At 37.0% G+C, this 21,196-nt stretch overlaps 1 protein-coding gene across 1 annotated transcript; it reads right to left on the minus strand.

Annotated features, from left to right (window-relative positions):
* Positions 1–11,011: 11,011 nt before the first annotated feature.
* Positions 11,012–13,565, minus strand: LOC136227567 (ABC transporter G family member 6-like). The gene has a single exon (XM_066016266.1). It carries the CDS (start codon positions 13,389–13,391, stop codon positions 11,154–11,156), a length of 2,238 nt encoding a protein of 745 aa, XP_065872338.1. The 5' UTR covers positions 13,392–13,565; the 3' UTR covers positions 11,012–11,153.
* Between the last annotated feature and the right edge of the window lie 7,631 nt (positions 13,566–21,196).

Raw genomic sequence — 21,196 nt, forward strand, 5'->3', positions numbered from 1 at the left:
GGTGTTTTAGAGGTTCTGAGGATATTAGGTTGGTTAATAAAACTCTACTGGTTCTGATTCCTAAAGTGGAAAAGCCTTCTTCTTTTTTACAAATGAGGCTGATTAGTCTGTGCAATGTTCTCTATAAGGCTGTTACCAAAATTGTGGCTAATAGACTCCGTTGTATTCTCCCTGATATTATCAGCCAGAATCAAGGTAGTTTTATGCCTGGTAGACAGATGATGGATAATATCGTTATTGCACATAAAATGGTTCATTTGATGAAAGTTAAAAAGGGTAAGCGCGACATTGTGGCTTTAAAACTTGATCTGAGAAAGCCTATGATCGGCGTAACTAGAGTTTTCTTCTTGAGAGTCTGAAGAGAGCTGGGATCCCGGAGAATTGGAGGAGGTTAATTGAGGTTTGTATTACTTCTCCAGTGTTTCAAGTTATGATAAATGGGGATATGTCGAAGGAATTTACTCCTACCCGAGGTATTCGTCAGGGTGACCTTATGAGCCATTTCTTGTTCGTTATTGCTATGGAGAGGTTGACTCACCTTATACAGGAGGCTGTGGTAACTGGGAGTTTTCATCCTGTTTCCATTAACAAGTTTTGCCCCCGGTGACGTATTTATTTATTGCGGATGATGTGATGATGTTTGTCGAGGGAAGTGAGGAGCAAATTGGGGTGATTATGGATATCCTCAATTGCTTTTGCTCTGCCTCTGGACAAAAACTTAATATCCAAAAATCGTGGATGTTGTGTTCTAATATTATGGATTAGGGTGTCTGTAAACGGCTGAGTGAGTTGTTGGGCATTCCTCTTACCAAATCTTTGGGCAACTACCTGGGGATTCCTCTCCATAGTGATAGAGTATCTAAGGCGTCTTTCAAGGATGTTTTTGACAAAATTTATTGTAAGAGTGCTAATTGGAAGGCAAAATCACTTTCTCTTACGAGTTGTCTTACTTTGATTCAGTCAGTGAACTGTGCGGTGCCCAATCATATTATGCAAGCCTGTCGTCTTCCTGAACCGGTTCTCAACGGTTTAGATAAAATCAATAGGCGCTTCTTGTGGGGGGACTCGGTGGAGGGAAGAAAAATTCATCTTGTTCCTTGGAAGGAGGTTTGCCAACCTAAAGGTATGGGTGGCCTTGGGATTAGACAGGCTAGGGATAATAACAAAGTGTTGTTAATGAAACTCCTTTGGAGGATGTGGCAATCTCCGTCTGCTCTGTGCGTTCGACTCCTGTGCGGGAAATATAGGAATGATAGGATTTTTGGGGGGGCAAAAAGAAAAAGTTCAGGTCTGTTCCTTTTTATGGAAAGGGGTTAATGCAACTTTTTCTGAATTTTGTACTGGTATTGGTTGGTCGGTTGGCAATGGTAGATCGATTAGTTTTTGGAATGATGCCTGTCTTGGGAAGCGGTCTTTATTAGAGATTTGTACTTTTCCTCCGCCTCTTGAGGTCCGAAATTGGAGAATTGCGGATGTTGTGACTGAGGAGGGAGAGTGGGATTGGTCTAAATTTGATCGTTTTTTCAGTCTCGAAACGCTCCTGAGAATCCGGGGAGTTAAATTTAGCAATATGGAGGAAGATGGCGATACTCGTTGTTGGTCGTTTACTAATAATGGTGCTTATTCTTGTAAATCTGCTTTTGAGGCCTTTAATTACAATTTGGATGTTCCTCCTTCAAACCTTTGGAAAGGTATTTGGTCCTTGAAGGTTCCTTATCATATTAGGAGTTTTCTTCGGCTTTGTACTAAGAATAGGCTTCTAACGAATTTTGAAAGGAAAAGACGACATTTTGTGGACTCTGATGCTTGTAGTAGATGTAAAGCTCATACAGAAACCAGTTGCCATGTTCTTAGAGATTGTGCTGGAAGTAAGGCCGTGTGGAGGAAAGTTCTGCCTGAGCAGTGTCTTTTTGCCTTCTTTTCCTATTCAGAACAAGACTGGTTTAGGGAAGGTGTTGAAGGGAAGTTGTTGGCTGAGCTCGAACATTGAGTAATTCTGTTTGCTGTAGTCTGCCACCAAATTTGGCATTGGAGGAATGTTGAGGTATTTAGAGAAGGAGCGGTTGTCATTCCTAATTTGTTGGCTTTCTTCTTCGGAAAAGTTAATTCAATAATTGAGAGTTTCAAGGTTGATAGTTTAGTAGGTTCTATCCAAAAGACGACTGTTCATCTGATAGGCTGGGATAGACCAAGTGAAGGGTCGCGTAAAAAGGACGGAAGAATTGCTGCCGGCGGTGTATTGAGAGATCCAGGAGGTGCTTGGTTGTCAGGTTTTGCTCAGAATCTAAGCTCTAGGGTATTTTTTCTGGGCTTAGGGTGTCAGAGGATCTGGGGATTAGGAGGCTGCTAGTGGAGTCAAACAATCTCGAAGCAGTCAAGATGATTTCTGATAAAATTGCTCTGTGTTTAGGGAGCCAGAATTTAGTTAAAGCAATTAGAAGGATTTACTCCTCTTTCGATTCTATCAACTTTTGCCATGTTTTCAGGGAGCAGAATCGGGTGACAGATCGGCTTGCTGCTGAGGGCCATGAGAGGGCATTGGGCATCTCTGTTTTCTCTTCTCCTCTTGATTTCCTATTATCTTTGCTTTCTGAAGATATTATGGGGGTTAGCTTTCCTAGGCTAATCCTAGGTTAATTTGCTGTGGTGTTTGTTTTGTCTTTTTTTTTTGGTAGAAGAGGAAAGGAAAAAACACAACAAAAAACTCAACCTGGGATCAGCCTAGGAAAACTGACCCCAACCAGATCCTCAAAAATCAAGGACGAAATGAAGCCTGGGGGAGAGGAGAAGGTAGATAGGCCCAATAAACTCGAGTGCCCTTCCAGCGCAAGACGGTCCGCGACGCGGTTCTGCTCCCTATAAATATGAGAGAACTTAATAGACTCGAAGGAGGAACCAATCCTCTTAATGCCTTTAATAATATTCAGGTTATTCCGACAGACAGACTTGCCCTCAGAGATCATCTTAACTGTTTGTTTTGTCTTTACTTTCTTTTCCTACTTAAAAAAATAATTATAATTAATCTACGCAGTATAAGAATTTGGTATATATAAAATTTATTAAAACTATTTGGATTAAATATGAAAACTAAAATATAAGTTTTTTTTTTGTTGGAAAAGATATAAATAAAACTCTTGGTGGTTTCATATATTTGTGAACAGAGACCTACAATATATTTTATTTTTTTAAAAAAGAAGTTGTGTGTTTTACACACTTAGGAAAAAGAAAAAAAGAAATCCCACTAGTACCATGTGACATATTATCACATTAACATGCCATACAACTAGGATAATTTTATATTTGCTTGACTTTTTTCTTTATTTAATATTTTTTTATTAATATATTATTATGATAGTTTTGATAGTTTTTATTTTATTTGAAATTTTTATTTTATTTGTATTTCTTTATATATGGGTTGTCACACTTGACCCCAACAATATCGAGTATAATGGAGAGACAAGATAACGAATACTTGCAGGTCTAAAAGACGAATCTATTTTCTACAAAGTCGATCCACAACATTTTAAATGCAAAAGTTATCAATTTAATCATTTAATTCAATCACATAAACCAATTTTCTAGTGGACCATAACATTATCTATTCGTACTGTCTAGAATTTTAATTATTTATTTGATTTGGACTTAATAATTCTACCAAACTTCCTACGTATCTCGAACGTCTTTTTATTTTTAAATCGGGAATCAAAATCACGTAGTTCTACCTACGTTAGTATATTTATATTTTAACATTATGATTGAAACGTTGGTGATTTAATTGTATATTTCACAATACGGTTATTGAACATAAACCAGTATTCACGAATTTATTTAATAATTCATATAAAATAATCTACTTAAAATATATTTTATAAAATATATTCACGAATATTTTATCGAATTTTATCGAATCCAATAATATAAAATTTTAAGATTTACAAATCACGTTATCAAATTAAATCAAATTAAATATCAATATTTTTGTATTAGCATTTTTTTAATACAAACCGTAATCAAATAAATTGTTTTATCAAAATGACTCATAACCAAGCAAACTTTTTTTATCAAACCGGCTCATTATCAAATAATATTATTTTCAAATCATAAAGTATTGCCAAAACGTAAAACAAAATTCGTGTCCATCAGCGAATTCTATCCGTGTAGTTTCTCGTAACATCAACAATATCAATAATCGAGATATCTCGTTCATTGCTTAATGTTAAGACTACCAAACATGCATTCTGGTCATACCGCCCTTAGGTATGGCCTTTCAAAAAACTATCCCAGACAATCCTAGATGGACAAAACCATTTTATCTATCTTTCAAAATATCACAACTTATAAAAACCAAATTTGGACTTCAATCCAAATCACATAAATAATAACAACAACAACTGCAACAGTTTTCTCAATCCAAAAACAATTCTCATAAAATTATCAAATTCATTTTTCCCCATCTAATTTTCAAAGTACCACAATCATAAATAACTATTTCTCAAATAATTATTTTACGATTAAAAACAAAAGTCTTCAAATATTTTAAACAATATATTAAAATCAAAAGTATTTATAGTCATTTAAATATTATAGGCCTAATACTTCTCCAACCCCCTTAACTTGTCCAAATTGGTCATTTTACCCCTTTAACTCATCGAATGTCCTATTACCCCCTTAACTACATAAAAGTGGTATTTCTCACCCCCTCAACTTGTCCATTTATCCCTCAAACTCATAAAATGTTCTATTTACCCCCTTAACTCCATAAAAGTGGTATTTTTCACCCCTTACAATCCGTTATCGAAGCCTAAATTGATAAAAAATTTTAAACGTTAAACCTATATTTATGCTATTTTGTAAGTGGAACCTAAATTGATACTTCCCAAAAATCATAGGCCTATTTTGGTACATTATCCCTACATATAATGTATTTAACTTGTTTATATTAATGTTCTTGTTATTTGTATTTTTTATTCATTTTTTCTCTTTTTAACTTTTTTGACTAATATAAAGGGATAAGAAATACCATTTTTATGGAGTTAAGAGGGTAAATAGGATCATAAGTGGTGAGAAATACCAGTTTTATGGAGTTAAGAGGATAAATAGGATATTCGATGAGTTGAAAAGTGGTAAAATGATAAATTTGGACAAGTTAAGGGGGTGAGAAATACCACTTTTATGGAGTTAAGAGGGTAAATAGGACATTCAATAAGTTGGAGGGGTAAAATGACCAATTAGGACAAGTTAAGGGGGCTGGAGAAGCATTAAGCCAAATATTATATAAATAACTTTAAACTACATTTTAAACCAAACACTTTTATAAGACTTATTTTTATCTGTTACCGGAATAGTTACGTGTAATACTAAACCGGAACAGTTATTTTAGACCGAATATACCGTTAGACTTATTACATTATCATAAGTCTACATGTACTAATTTTATGTTCAAATTCTTATACCAATTTTATATTCTACTTTGTACCGACTCTAATTGATAAATATCAGTATTAATCTTTCTAATTTATAAGTTTGGCTTAATGCTTCTCCATCCCCTTTAACTTGTTCAAATTGGTCATTTTACCCCTCCAACTCATCGAATGTCCTATTTACCCCCTTAACTCCATAAAAATGCTATTTCTCACCCCCTTAACTTGTCCAAATTTGTCATTTTACCCCTTCTCAACTCATCGAATATCCCATTTACCCCCTTAACTCTATAAAAGTGGTATTTCTCACCACTTATGATCCTATTTACTTTCTTAACTCCATAAAAATTTATCCCTTTATAGTAGTAAAAAAAGTTGAAAAGAGAAAGAACGGATAAAAAATACAAATAACAAGAACATTAATATAAACAACGTAAATACATTCTATGTAAGGATAATGTACCAAAATAGGCCTATGATTTTTGGAGAAGTATCAATTTAGATTCCACTTACAAAATAACATAAATATAGGTTTAATGTTTAAAAAAAGTTATCAATTTAGGCTTCGATAACGGATTATAAGGGGTGAAAAATACCACTTTTATGGAGTTAAGGGTGTAAATAGAACATTCTATGAGTTGGGAGGATAAATGGACAAGTTGAGGGGTGAGAAATACCACTTTTATGGAGTTAAGGGGGTAAATAGGACATTCGATGAGTTGAGGGAGTAAAATGACCAATTTGGACAAGTTAAGGGGGCTGGGGAAGCATTAGGCCTTATAACTTCTTTAATTCGATGCATTAAAGTCACTTAATTATTATATAAAACTAAATTTTAAACCAACACTTTTATTAGACTATTTTTGTTTGTTATTGGAATTGTAACGCGTAACGTTAAAACTGGTATCGTTAATTCCGTCCGAAAGTTCAGTTAAACTTGTGACACTGCTAGGAGTCTATCTGTACACTTTTTTTATTATCAATTTCTTTATATTATTATTATTATTATTATTATTCAATATAAAGATTTAGACTGTGACAATTTAATAATTAACTAACGTCAATTCTTTCTATGTCCAAAACTCCTTTTTAATATGTAATTGCTAACCGTCTAACTAGAACTTAAATAAAGTTAAAATAATATAACCTCGTAAACATTACAAATCTGTCCACGCAAAACACTTTGCTTAAACTTGGACTCGATCGTTTATTATCGAAACCTTAAATTAAATCTTTTTAATATCTCCAAAATCTTTTTATTCCATAAGGTATATATGATACAATCAGGGCCGGCCCTGGGCTATGAAATGCGGGGCGCCCGCCCAGGGCCCATAACGATAAGGGGCCTCCAAAAAATATTTTTATGGTGTATTTATAAAATATTTTTATAGTGTATATATAAACACAGAGATGAATATGTAAGATTAAAATTAATTGGTTCAGTTGGTAGGAGGACTTACCTAAGGATTTCATTTTAACTTGAGGTTGAGGGTTCGAACCTCCTTCTCCTCATTTTTTAATTACTTTCAAATATATTTTTCCTTCATCACTTTACCATTTATTGAGGTTGAGGATTTGAACCTCTTTCTTCCTATTTTTTAATTATATTCAAATATTTTTTCCTCCCCCATCTTATTTTATCACTATCAAATATATTTTTTCCATTTATTTTCTGTAATGAATTGTTATTATAATTTCCATGTTTTCTTAAATCTAAATTATCAATTTATATATTGAATAAAAAAATAACCATTTAATTTTTTTCCTCATTATTATTGTTATCCAATTTCATTTTTTTTTTCTAAAATTTAAATGTCAATTCATTTCCAATATATATATATATATATATATATATATATATATATATTCAATATAAAAAATAATATACTTATTTATTTCTTGCAATTTTACATGACATATATACTTGTTATTTTAGTACACAAATAATTCTAGTTAGTATACTCTGCACTACTAATTTAGCTTCCATATAGAAAATATTGTAATCTTAAACATAACATTTACGAGTTGGTGCAATTTCAAACCTAGTTGATTAAAAATGAGTTTTTCCATTAACATTAAAAATGAGTTATTTCCATATTGAGTGACTAGAACGGTGGAGGTTGAAGTTAGGATAGAATAAGAAATTACACATAAAAGACCTCATTTTCGTCAATTAAACTTGAAAATGTACAAATTGATAAACGTTAGGCTTAAAATTGCACTATTTTATGTATGAGTGCTTATTGCTCTCTCCTAATAACCATATGACTAAATTAGTACCTTATTCCTTGTAATAAAAAAAATAATTCAACCTCCATTTTTAAAAAAAAAAAAAGTAAAATGTATATATAGGAGGCCCAAATTTATCATCTCGCCCCGGGCCTCTAAAAGGTCAGGAACGGCCCTGGATACAATGGCGGATCCAGACAAAATAGCATTAATTGAAAAAAATATACTTTAATATATAATTGTTATTTGATACAAAATGTCTTAAAATAAAATAAAAAACTTCTAATGCTAAGTAGATCGATGATTACGAGGTGGCAATTGACATCTACGATCTGTCATAACTTGAAAACGATCTACTGCCTCTACATATACTGCTTCTTTTTAGTGTTAAGGTGCAAAAATACCCCTAACGTTTTGGGTCAGGAGCAATCTTACCCCTAACGTCTAAAATTATGCAATTTTACCCCTAACGTTTGTAGCCAAGCGCAATTTTACCCCTAACGTTGATAAATTGGATCAATTTCAGACACTATTATAAAATACAGTCATTGTTTTTCTTTATTTTGCACTAATTGCATATCAATTTATTCTAAAAAAATGATATAATGTTTTTTGTAATTTAATAATAAAATTGGAGATTAATATTTATAAATTCGGTGAACTTTTTGAATTTTTTTTGTCTAATTCGTACAAAAGACAGTATATTTTTAATATTTTTTTCACATCCCAACATATGTTTGTGATTTGTTACTGATAAAATAACGCATGTGTTGTAGATGACAAGATTCATGACCGAGAAGACAGTTTGATGAATTATTTCTCAAATTGACCAAATTTATCAACGTTAGGGGTAAAACTACTCTTGGCTTCCAACATTAGGGGTAAAACTGCTATTGGCTTCCAACATTAGGGATAAAATTACACCATTTTAGACGTTAGAAGTAAAATTGCTCCAGACCCAAAACGTTAAGGGTATTTTTGCACATTAACCCTTCTTTTTAGACTAAATTTTTTTTTTTGGATGAAGGGGTGGCAAATGCCCCCTTTACCCCTACATCCGCCCTGTATATATGTATATATAATATGCCTTTAATATCTCCCCTCTTAAGGTTTTTTATCCTTTATACATCATATACTTTGTAATTGAAAAAAAATATTTATTTTGATCCCTTTAATTTGTAACTTTGTATAAGAGTTACCCAAATTTTTTTATTTACACCTAAACCATTAAATTAAACACAATAATAATATAATTTAATTTTAAATGAACGTAACATGGGTGGTCATGGTCTTCCTCCTTATATGGGTGATTGTGATTTGTCTGTCTACAATCATACGAATTGATTTATTGAAAAATTATAAAATCATTCCTAAAGAAAATGATTCTCAAGTCAATTCTATGTGGAGTTTATTTCCTTCTGTTGTGCCAAAAACTATTTCAAACACTGTCCGTCATTGTTTTATTATGATTTATGATATTGAAAATGCAGATTCAAGCTCCTCTAATATATTTCTAAATTATAATTTTTTAATTATTTATATCAAAATATACCATTTTTTATAAATATAAATGAAACAATTATTTTTTTTAAACTTCTGTTTCTCCTTTTATTATGATGAAAACAAAAAAAGAAATTGTTAAAATCAACAACTTGAGTTGAGTTGACATCTACAAGTTGTTTCTAAGTTCCACATAAAGTATAAAGTAGAAAATTTCAAAAAGTTAAAAAAAAGCTTGAGCATAATTTTTTTTTAAATAATGTTGAGTTTTATTAATTTAAATCAGATAAAATAATATTACTAAGAAATGGTAGTGGAAATGCTCACTCACCCGAACATATATAGAATTGGCCGCTTTTATTAGAGTATGGACGGTCGAATTCATTGAACGTTGAATAAAGGAGATAGAGCACAACTCTAAATCTCGTAATAAATGAATATAATCAGAAATAATGTCAACTAAATACGAAAGAGGCATTCTAAACCAATTTAAATTGCTACGAGACAATCCGACTGAATTTGAATTTTCTCATTAAAATGATGCTTTTTAATCCAACTTAAAACCGAGAACTGAAATTTCCTTAAAAAGCTCACATCAACTAGAATGCATTCTCCAAAATGATTAATTAATAATACCATAAATAGAAAAATAACTTGAGCACAAGTTAAGCATAAGTTAATTGTCACATTTAATAGTGTATAAGATATGTTAATTGTCACATTTAATGGTGTATAAGATATGACGTGTTTATCCTTTTGAAGTTAGACGGTCAGTGTAAAAGCCAATCATAATTCATACATGGATATTCTTCCATGGCATGTGAACAACTTTATTGTAACCTTAGAAAAGAAAACAGAAAACATCAACCTATATTTATTACATTTCGGAAACATTCAATTAGGCTACCAACCTCTATCTACAATTTTCATACTTTCTAACTTACAGTCAACCACACCATCACCAAATCCATGCTACCCCTTTATTACTTCATCATCACTTTCTCTGTTTTTCCTTCCCTTGTCTTTTAAGAAAGCCCCAGTTCGAAAATCCATTCCGATTTCACCGTATTTAATTTGGCACCTTAACGACACATAGACTGAAATCAAAATAATACATATTTTTTTTAATTATAACTAATTTTTTTTAATATTATCACATATTTTTTGGTGAACTGTGTCTATTATTTTTTATTTAATTAATTTTTATACTTATTTTCACGAATAGTGTTTTTTATTTATTTTAGTTGTTTCAATTATATTGTTATTAAAATGTTGATATTTATACATTTTTAAAAAAATATGTTATAATTATAAATATACATATTTTTATATTATTATTTTTAAATACTATAATATTTATTTTAAAAATGAATAAAAAAATAAAAAATAAAAAATTCAATTTTTTGAGGGTCTGTTGGGCCCTACCGTTTTTTTACAATGTTATCATAAAATTTACATTATAAACCCTAAAAATATACGAAGTGACATCAAATTATTGACTCGATACAGATGAAATGATGTATATTAAAATTTCTCAAACTGAGTTATTTGATTACTTATATATACACCCTTTGATTTCAAATGTTCTTTTTTTTTTTTTTGTGCTGGATTATGAATATAGAAAATAGAATACAATTCAATTGAATCCAACTGAATGTAACCGTAAACAAGTATGTGAAATTTATTATGAACTACCAAACCCTAATTGGAAAAATACATTTTCCCCCAATTAACAGTTAGGTTTTCTTTCCTCCTAACATTCTACTACTCAAATGCTAATTGCTAAAACACTAATATAATTAGGACAATCACAAATAATTATTGCTAACTGAATTTTTTTATTGAATATTAAATATAAGACAAAAAAAAAAGATTATCATATAAACTATATGCAACAGTTTTACACCAGAAAATGTCCAAATTCTTGAAAAAGAAAGGCAAAACACAACAAAAAACAAACAAAACATAACCAAATTACACCATTAAAATTATTTAATTAATTAATTACCTTCTCTTGTTTTTGCTTCCAAGCAATAATGAGAAGTAAAATAAAATCCTAAAAAGGAAACCCCAAGCCACTGTTACCCACAAACAGCCCCATTTGCTTATATCGGTAATCCCTTGTTGCTGCAAAATGTCTGTTCCTGTAGTCACACATGTTGTGCTTGTGATTTTCATCCCCAATGTGTTTGATATTGTTGACAACAATCTCACTTTTACGGCAGCCGGAACCTCCCCGAGCGGCGTGTTATCGAAAATCTGAACTCCTCTTACGAAACATTTGATAGGATCTTGAAATTCATTTTGTAACACTGCCTCATAGGGGTATTTCACTAATGACATGTAGTGAAACCATATCCAGTACGACGGAATCCGGTCCCGGTTTATGAAGAAGCCGCTGAAGAGGAGGAAGTAAGCTAGAATGGCTACTACAATTGTGTAACCAAGCATGACATGTGGTACGACGCCGGATAGGAATGTTACGAATGAGTTTCCTGCCCAGAAAGAGGCCAGGATTATCAAGAAGTAGAATAGGAACCCGGAAAAGCCTCCGTCTAGCCCTACCGCCCAGAATGTGAGGGCGGCGAAGGATAATGAGAGGAAAATTAACGCCGGGAGAGACACGAGGGCGTGTGATAACACGTAGGATGATCTCCGGTATGCGTTGTAAGCAGTTTCCCTCATGAAAATGTACCTTTCTTGGAGGAAAACTGGGAGAGCATCTGCGCATGTGTAGAATGTTGTTGACATGGCGAATGCGAAAAACCCTAGCCTCTCTTGAACTCCTCTTGGGGAATCATCTAGCTGCCAGAACATTGTTGCTAAGATGAATCCGGTGACGAGTACTGCACCTAATCGAATCCCGAATAGCTCCGGCATTCTTCTTGAATTCATAACTGATCTCTTCGACAACACCGCCATTTCGATCCAGAGTGGATTGGCGAATGTTGGCACCATTGAGTTAGGGCTGATTGTGTTATTGTTAGTAGCACCGGAGACTAACTTTCCTTTTGAAATGCTTGCACTTATTGCTTCTTTTAGTGATAATCCATGCCTGTCCGGTTCGGAATTCGGGGAGTGCTTCATGTTCTGCCATGTTTTGTTGAACTCCACTAGACTTTTAGTTCCTCCCGGAGAGCCTTCAAGCTCTCTTATTAAGTCTAGTGCAAACTCCGTCTTGTTCTCTTTATCCGGTATCGGACTCCCGAATTCAGCGAAGTAAGACGGCAGATGTGAAGGCGGTCCGCTGTAAACAGTTTGGCCGCGAGATAGAAACAGCACCCGGTCTAATAAACCGAGAATCCGGTAACTCGGCTGGTGTACGGACATGATGACGATACTTCCTGTCTGAGCTATCCTCTGCAGTACCTTAACCACCATGAATGCGCTTGTTGAATCGAGTCCCGAAGTCGGTTCATCCAGGAAAAGTATAATCGGGTCATGGATAATATCAATTCCGATTGAAACACGACGTCGTTCTCCTCCAGAAACGCCACGGTGGCCTTCGTCTCCGATAACCGTTTTAGCTGCGTTTCGGAGCCCTAATTGATCAATTAGAGCTTGGACTCTCATTTTCTTCTTTGATCTCGATAAGCTTCTCGGAAGCCGGAATTCCGCGGCGAACATTAGAGTTTCTTCAACAGTGAGCATAGGATATAAGAGATCATCTTGCATCACGTATGCTGAAATCACTTTCACCATTCGCGATTCAAGAGTTTCTCCGTTTAATGCTACTGTCCCTTTCAAGCTCCCCTTAGCTATCCGATTCGCTAACGCATCAATCAACGTCGATTTCCCCGATCCACTAGCTCCAAGCACCGCTAAAATCTCCCCATCGCGTGCCTCGCCGGAAATGTCATTTAGAAGAGTTTTAGTCGTCGTGAACAGACTCTCTCCAGCCACAGGCTCAGCAGCAGTAGCAGCACCGAGGCGGTTTCGTCGGGGAGTAAAAATAGCCGGCAACATTCTACGGCGGACTTTAACACTGTAAGTAAGGTTATTGAAGGAAAGAATAAACGGAATAGACCTCGGCACCTCTTCAAGCTGAAGAACTTGATGAACCGGCGTTTCACTTCCGTCACCGATAGCTTCTTTCCTCACATCACCAACACGCATAAGCAACTGACCAAGCGTGGCCGACCTGGAATCGTCAGCGGCGCGTGAGGGAAAACGATCAAGCTCCATACTCTGAAACGACGGCGTATCAGAGAAACTGTAATTACTCGCCACAACGCGAGACATATTTAATAGTATAAAAAGTGGCTAGTCTTATAAATAGGTGTAACGTTGACGGCGTGAAGGAGGTTGGAGAAGCATACGATACGCTGGTTTATAGCCGAGGTAGGGAGAGAAATAACGGCGTTTAACACGAGGAAATGAAAAATAGATGGGAATATTTATTTATAAAGAAGAGAAAAGAGTTGTTTAGTGTGTAGAAAGTATGAAGAGATTGAGTTTATATAACAAACTTAGAGTTAAAAATGTGAATAGGGATTTAATTTAACTGAACAGGGGAGGTGAGAAAAAGGTGACCTAAAATCTCCTAATTTTATGTCTATACGTCTCTTTATGACACGTGGAGGAAACTGGTTGGTCAGAGGTGACACGTGGCGAAGTGGGATGAATGAATGAAGGAAGGGGGTTTTTATTAAGTAGGTTGGGTGTTGATCTACTGTGTACGTAAGGTGTGCTATTAGTCCAATCAATGTATGTGTATGCCTAAAGCTAAATGTAAACTTAATTGCCCCCAAGATTATGGACCAATGTGCTTTAATACACTTGTGAATTATTGTTCAAGGTCTACTCATTATTTATTTATACTAGTATTATTCCCGCGCGTTACGCGGATGTATAAAAGTTTGCTAAATAAATTCAATTTTTTTAATTATATACTACATTTGTTTCATATTACATGTCTTTCTAGAGATTTTTTTTGGTTTCATATTACATATCATTTTATATGGGCCCTGTTTGGGAATTAGCTATTAGCTGATTACATTAGCTGTTAGCTGTTAGCTGATTACATTAACTGATTTGACTAGCTGTTTATGTAGACATGTTTGGTAAAAATTAGCTGATTGATAATAGCGGTTTGTGCAAAAGGACAAATAAGGGCATTAATTTTGGCGCGGGAGAAGAGGGAGTATATCTATTAGGGTTCAAGAAGTCCATTAATTTTAATATTCCAAAACGTTAATTGAAAAAGCTCCTTTTAAGAGCTTTTTCTAAATTAGCGTTTTCATCCCAAAACTCTCACTCAAATCAGCGGTTTCAATGGTCAAACCTCTAAAATTGGTCAAAATCGCTCTTTTTATCCCAAAACGCTCTTTACCAAACAGGGTCATGGTCAGTACACGTTAAGTCATCTTTTTTCTGCTATAAAACGCGGGTTTACGGAAATTAATTAAAATAATGGACTTATTATAGAATAAATAAATATTCGAATCAATAAATAAGGGGCAATAATGTCTTTTTTCCAATATCCTTAATTTCTATACAACTCTCTAAAAAGACATGTAATATGAAACGGATGAAGTATCATTTATATATGTAATGATATTAATATTCTGTTTTAAATAATTTTAAGTTAAAAAATGAATAGTTTTTAAAAAATAACTTTGTATAATTTCTCTATCGAAAAGTATAAACGTGATAGAATAACTTAAGTCGTGAACTACTATAGCAATTTTATATCTGCAGTTGTGAAATAAAAATATATCATTATAATTTTGATTAATATTGAAAGACAAATCATTGTTATTTTTATTATTAAATTATACTTTGGAATTGCAGTTCTTGGTTTTCGTTCACATTCCTCACACCAAAATGTATCAACATTTGGCTTTACTTTCTTTCGAAAAATTTCACATGCTAAATAGTACCAATATGAATTTGTTATTGATACTTTTTTCAATTTTGATAAGGATTAGGCAAAAAAAAAAAATTAACTGATGATGATGATGATGATGATGATGATGATAATAATAATAATAATAATAATAATAATAATGTAGAATCGATAACTAAAAATGAGAAAGAAACTAAATACTACAACAATAATAGAAAATGAAAACCGCTCCCGAAATCGCGATTTGCGTAAACTCTGCCCTCGCCGCCCACCGTATTACCGCCGACGATTCCTCTTGAGAGCCGCCGCCGATCCCCCTTTCTCTCCGCCGTCGTTGGCTGTGGGAGTTCGTCTATCCCTCCGGCGCTGAGTTAGTGTTAGTGAGTGGCTGTGTTATCGCACCGTTCGTGTGTGTGGGATTGCGTTTTCTGTTTGAGGCGCCTTTGTTCTCGTTTCTTGCATCACTTTCTCGAGTTATCGCCGCCACTTCCTTTGGATTTGCCGCTTTTCGCCGCCGCCCCACGAGTTGGAGCTTTCCGCAGGTTCTGTTCTTGGGCCTGCTCCGACCTTCATCAATACTGAGTTGGTAGCCGGGTTAGTAATTTCTGCCCACTTTTGTTTTGTGCTGGTCTTGGCTATTCCCTGTTCGTTTTGGGTGTGTGGTTGGCAGTATTGCTCTGGTTGTTGGCTTGTTTTTGTGTGCATTGGCTGTGTATTGCTGTATTCAGGTTCTTCTGTTTCTTGTGTTTGGTGGTTTGGGTCTTGGTTGCAATTGTGGTTTGTGGCTGTTTAGTTTTGTGTGGGTTTTTCGTCTCTGGCTGTGGGCTTGCTGTCTGCCGAATTTGTTTCCCTAGTTTAGTCGTTAATTATGGCTGGTGTGGAGAGGGTCATTGGCAACCTTTCATTGTCGGATGGAGAGGAGGAAGCATTGGATCTTAGCGGACCGTCTTCCAACCCTATTGCTAAAAATGGAGGGTTAACCCTGATTGGGCGTTTTCTTACTGAGCGCTCTATTAATACTGTAGCCATGAAGGCTAGAATGGCCACCATATGGAGACCAGGTAGGGGAGTGGCTATATCGGAGCTCTCAAACAATAAATTTGTGTTTGAATTTTATCATGAAATTGATTTGGCCCGTGTAGTGGAAGGGGGCCCTTGGTCCTTTGATAATCACCTGCTAGTGGTTTGACTCTGGAAAGATGAACCGTCACCTGACTTGGTTGATCTGTATGTTGCTGATTTTTGGGTTCAGATTTATGATTTGCCTATTGGGTCTATGTCGGAGGGGGTGGGTAGACAGATTGGGGACTTTATTGGAAAATTCCAGGCTTATGATATCAATAATAACACCGGACTTCGTAGACAATTTATGAGGCTAAGAGTCTCAATTGACGTGAGAAAGCCGTTGAAAAGAATGAAAAAAATCCGAAAAGGAAAGGAGGAGTGGGCTTATATTTCGTTCAAATATGAGAGATTGGGATCATTTTGCTATATATGCGGACTGTTGGGGCATACTGATAGATTTTGTGATAAGATCTTTACCTTGAAACCTGAGGAGATCACTAGGGAGTGAGGGGACTGGTTGAAGGCTCCTGTACGCAGAGGCGGGGATGTGTTGAGTGTGAAGTGGCTGAGAGAACCGGGTAGTCAGACTACGACCTTCAATTCTGGGGGTGGACCTACTGTGGAAAACACTGTTAAAACCTTGAAAGCAGGGCAAAAGAGTGGGGGTAAGGAAGCCGGGAAGGAGAATATCCCAGGGGGACAGGAGGGGGCAAAGCTGAAGGGTAAAATGGTAGCAGGAATAGGGAACCCAACTATACAGCCAGTGCAGGAGGGGGAGATAGTGAATATGGCCGTGGATAGTGATGATGAGGGACTTGAGTTGGCAGATGATCGCAAGCGTAGGCGCGGAGGCCCGGATTCGGTATCAGTACAGGCTATTGTGAATAAGCTGCAGGGGAATGTGTCTGACCAGGTTCTTAATACTCCGAAGGGGACAGTTTCTACGAGCCAAGTAGATTCTTCTTCTTCTAATGATACAGAAACGGCGAGGTCTGCGGAGCAGGCCCGCCGAGGATTATGAATTGCCTAAGCTGGAACTGCCGGGGGTTGGGGAACGCCCGGGCAGTTCGATCTCTCGGTGAGCTTGTTCAGACAAGTAAGCCGGATTTGGTCTTCCTGATTGAAACTTTGGTTACTAACTCCTGTATTGATGGGCTGAGGAGGAAGTTTGGCTTTGAGGGTTCGTTTGCAGTTGATTGTAGAGGTAGGAGTGGGGGTATTGCCCTACTTTGGAGGAAGTCTGATATGGCTTCGGTAGTTTCTTTCTCTGATCACCATATTAAAGTGCAGATGCATGATGCTGGGAAGGGGGATTGGAGGTTGGTAGGTTTCTATGGACATTCTAACCGAGCCAATCATGTGTGGTCCTGGAGTCTCTTGACTCAATTGTGTTCTTGCTCGATTCTCCCTTTACTGGTTATTGGGGATTTTAACTGCATTCTTTCTGATTCAGAAAAGGTCGGGGGTCCGGGCTACCCTCAAGGGTTGATGCGCCGGTTCCAGGAGGCGGTGGAAGAGAATCTTTTAATTGATCTCCCTACACAGGGCAGTCAATTTACGTGGGAGAGGAGTCGGGGTTCTAGACTGTGGGTCAGGGAGAGGTTGGATAGGGCTATGGTCACTAGTGCCTGGGCAGACAGATTCCCAACACATCGGCTTCGTACTCTGATCTCAGCTTATTCTGATCATGCACCCATCTTTTTAGAGTTCGATAACCCGGTTAGTAATGTGAGGCGCAGTCATTTTCTCTTTGAACAAGAGTGGCTTTTAGATCCTGAGTTTAAGGTGTTGGTGAGGACTTGTTGGCTAAGTAGTAGCTGCCATAACCTTGCTGCAAAGCTAGCTGCCTGTGCCAGCAGCATGGAACAATGGGGAAAGAAGTATCGGCTGAGGTTTAGAAAACAGATTGAGGGATGCAAGAAGAAGTTGGACAGGCTTGTGGATAACAGTGTTCCGGCTGATGTGGTCAGTTTCCTGCAGGCCAAGAGTGAGCTGAATTCCCTACTTGATTCTGAAGCAATACATTGGAAACAAAGGGCTAAGAATTTTTGGCTACAGGAGGGGGACCAAAATACTAAGTTTTTCCATGCCTGTGTCAAAGCTAGAAAGCAGAGAAACACCATTCGCCACCTTAAGGATGGGAATGGTCTGATAGTAGAAGGAGTATATGATATGGGGATTATTGCCAATGCTTATTTCTCTGATCTGTTTGCTGGTCCTACTAGCCCTTGCTATGATGTTGTGGATACCCTTGTGCCTCTTGTTACACATGAAATGCAGGCTGACCTGTGCTCTCCTTTTACTTTTGAAGAATTCAAAACTGCCATGTTTCAAATGCACCCTGATAAATCCCCTGGTCCTGATGGGTTAAATCCGGGTTTCTTTCAACATTTTTGGGATCTCATCGGTCCCGAGATTGTTAATGCATGTAAGGGTTATTTGGCCCGCAAGGAATTTCCTCCATACCTAAATGACACAATAATTGTCCTTATCCCCAAAATTGATAGGCCTGAATGTATGAAGGATTTTCGCCCTATTTCCCTGTGCAATGTGCTTTATAAATTGATTGCCAAGGTTCTAGCCAATAGGCTCAAGATTGTGTTACCTTTCTTGGTATCTGAGTCTCAATCAACTTTTGTCCCTGGTAGGTCTATCTCTGACAGCATTATGGTGGCCTTTGAGTCTTTACACTTTATGAAGAGAAAGAATAGGGGTAGAATTGGTGAGGTGGCTTTAAAATTGGATATTAGCAAGGCCTATGATAGGGTTGATTGGACCTTCCTGAGACTTGTTATGCAAAAATTAGGCTTTCCTAGGATGTGGATTGATTGGATCATGTTATGCATTTCTACCGTGGAGTACTCTGTGTCGATTAATGGTACATTTGTGGGCCCGATTAAACCTGGCAGGGGCCTGAGACAAGGCGATCCCCTGTCGCCATACCTTTTCATACTGTGTGCCGAAGTCTTATCTAGCCTAATTACAAGGGCGGCGAATGAGGGTTCCCTCCATGGGTGCCTCATTGCTAGGGGTGCGCCAACTATTACACACTTGTTTTTTTGCAGATGACAGCTTCTTGTTCTTCAGGGCTTCTATGGATGAGTGTAACAAAATTGGAATGATCCTATCGGAGTATGAGGCAGCTTCTGGTCAGGCTATCAACCTGTAAAAATCTGGAATTTTCTTTAGTCCGAATGTTGGCCTGGATCTGCGAAATGAGGTATGTAACTCTCTTCAGGTCTTTCATCCTCTGGATGCTGGTCGCTACTTGGGTCTCCCTTCACTAATTGGGAAGTCCAAAGTGGCAATTTTTAGTTTCCTCAAAGATAGACTCAGGAAGAGGTTGAGTGTGTGGTCTTTTAGATTCCTTTCTGCTGCGGGTAAGGAAGTGCTAATTAAGGCAGTTGCGCAGGCTCTGCCAAATTTTTGTATGAGTGTCTTTAAACTGCCTAAATCCCTTTGCCTGGATTTGGAGAAGATAATGAATTCTTTTTGGTGGGGTATGAAACCAGGGGGTAGGAGATCGATTCATTGGCAGAGTTGGGACAGGCTTAGCAGGGATAAGAAAGAGGGAGGTTTGGGTTTTAGGAGCCTCCAAAAATTCAATCTTGCCTTATTAGGCAAACAGGCCTGGAAGTTGATGGTTACTCCAAATTCTTTAGTAGGTAGAATGTTCAAAGCTAAATATTTCCCTAGAGACCCTTTTCTTTCCTCCAAATTGGGCAATAATCCTAGTTTTGTTTGGGGGAGTGTTTGGAGAGCAATTGAGGTATTGAGACTGGGAGTTAGATGGAGAATTGGGAATGGGAAGTCAATTTATGTATGGAAAGACCCATGGGTGAATACTGTGGCACCTTTTAGGACCCAGGGTGATGCTGTTATGCAGCAGGATGATACAAAAGTGGCTGACCTGTTTGTTCATGGTAGGAAAATCTGGGATAGAGGGAAGGTGGAAGAGTTGTTGACCGAGGCAGATGCCAGAATTGTGTGTAGGATGGTATTACCAACCAGAGAAGTAGAAGATGGACCAATGTGGAATTTTACCAAAAATGGCATGTACACAAGCAAATCTGGGTATAGAGCGCTTTGTGATGGATATGGTAGAGAGAACCAGGATTATGGGTGGAGTAGAATTTGGAAGATGCATGCCCCTCCAAAAGTTAGAATGTTTGTTTGGAAGTTGGCATCGGGTTGTGTGGCCACCAGACATAGACTGGCAGGGAGGGGGTTGTCAATCCCAACGCAGTGTCCATTCTGTCATTCTGATACTGAGCACGACCATCACCTCTTTGTGGACTGTGTTTATGCCCAAGAATGTTGGAACCTATCCGGGATCAATACGGATGTATTCCAACCTGATTATCTAATGGGTTCTATTTTGCAGGTACTCTTGTCCAATGATCAGGAAACCATAACCATGATGGCAATGACGCTTTGGGTCATTTGGAGTCAAAGGAACCAGATAGTCTGGGAGAGCAAAATCCAATTACCAGAAACGGCAATCTCTCTTGCGGGTAACTACCTTGCTGCCTGGCGCCAGTCCCAACTGAAGAACCCCCCCGTGGCTGTCCGTCATCTTTGCACGCCCTCAGTGGTCCAAGCCGAGGCAGGCATCACACAGAATCGCCCAAGTCCAGCTCCTCAAGCGGGCCTACCGCTCCCCGCCCGCCCTGCTGCGCAACGAAGGCCGCCCACGTCCATCACCGTCGACACCAACGCTAATGTTAACACTGCTGCCCATCATCTCGAGCGTACATCACGGGCGACAATGACACAGGTACGATATATTAACTGGTCTCGCCCCCCTTCTGGCTTTGTCAAATGCAATTGTGATGCGGCTACCTTTAAAGCTGAGTCTCGAAGTGGGGTGGGAGCTCTACTTAGATCCTCTGATGGATCCTTCATGGCTTATCGTAGTCGTTTAATCCCAATTGTTGACGATATTAGGGAAGCTGAAGCATTAGCTCTACGTGAGGCATTGCATTGGTGTGTTTATCTTAATTGTATTAATGTCTTATTTGAAAGTGACTCGTTGATTGTGGTTAATAGTGTCAAATCGTCTGATCCAGACTTGTCTGTTTATGGGTCAATTATTCAGGATTGTAAATTTTTGCTACATTGTCGACACGATTAT

Source organism: Euphorbia lathyris, chromosome 4 (assembly GCF_963576675.1).
Source record: "Euphorbia lathyris chromosome 4, ddEupLath1.1, whole genome shotgun sequence".
Taxonomy (NCBI): domain Eukaryota; kingdom Viridiplantae; phylum Streptophyta; class Magnoliopsida; order Malpighiales; family Euphorbiaceae; genus Euphorbia; species Euphorbia lathyris.

What these genes read in the sequence shown, in the direction of transcription:
- LOC136227567 (XM_066016266.1), bottom strand. Translation starts at nt 13,391, where the DNA reads ATGTCTCGCGTTGTGGCGAGTAATTACAGTTTCTCTGATACGCCGTCG.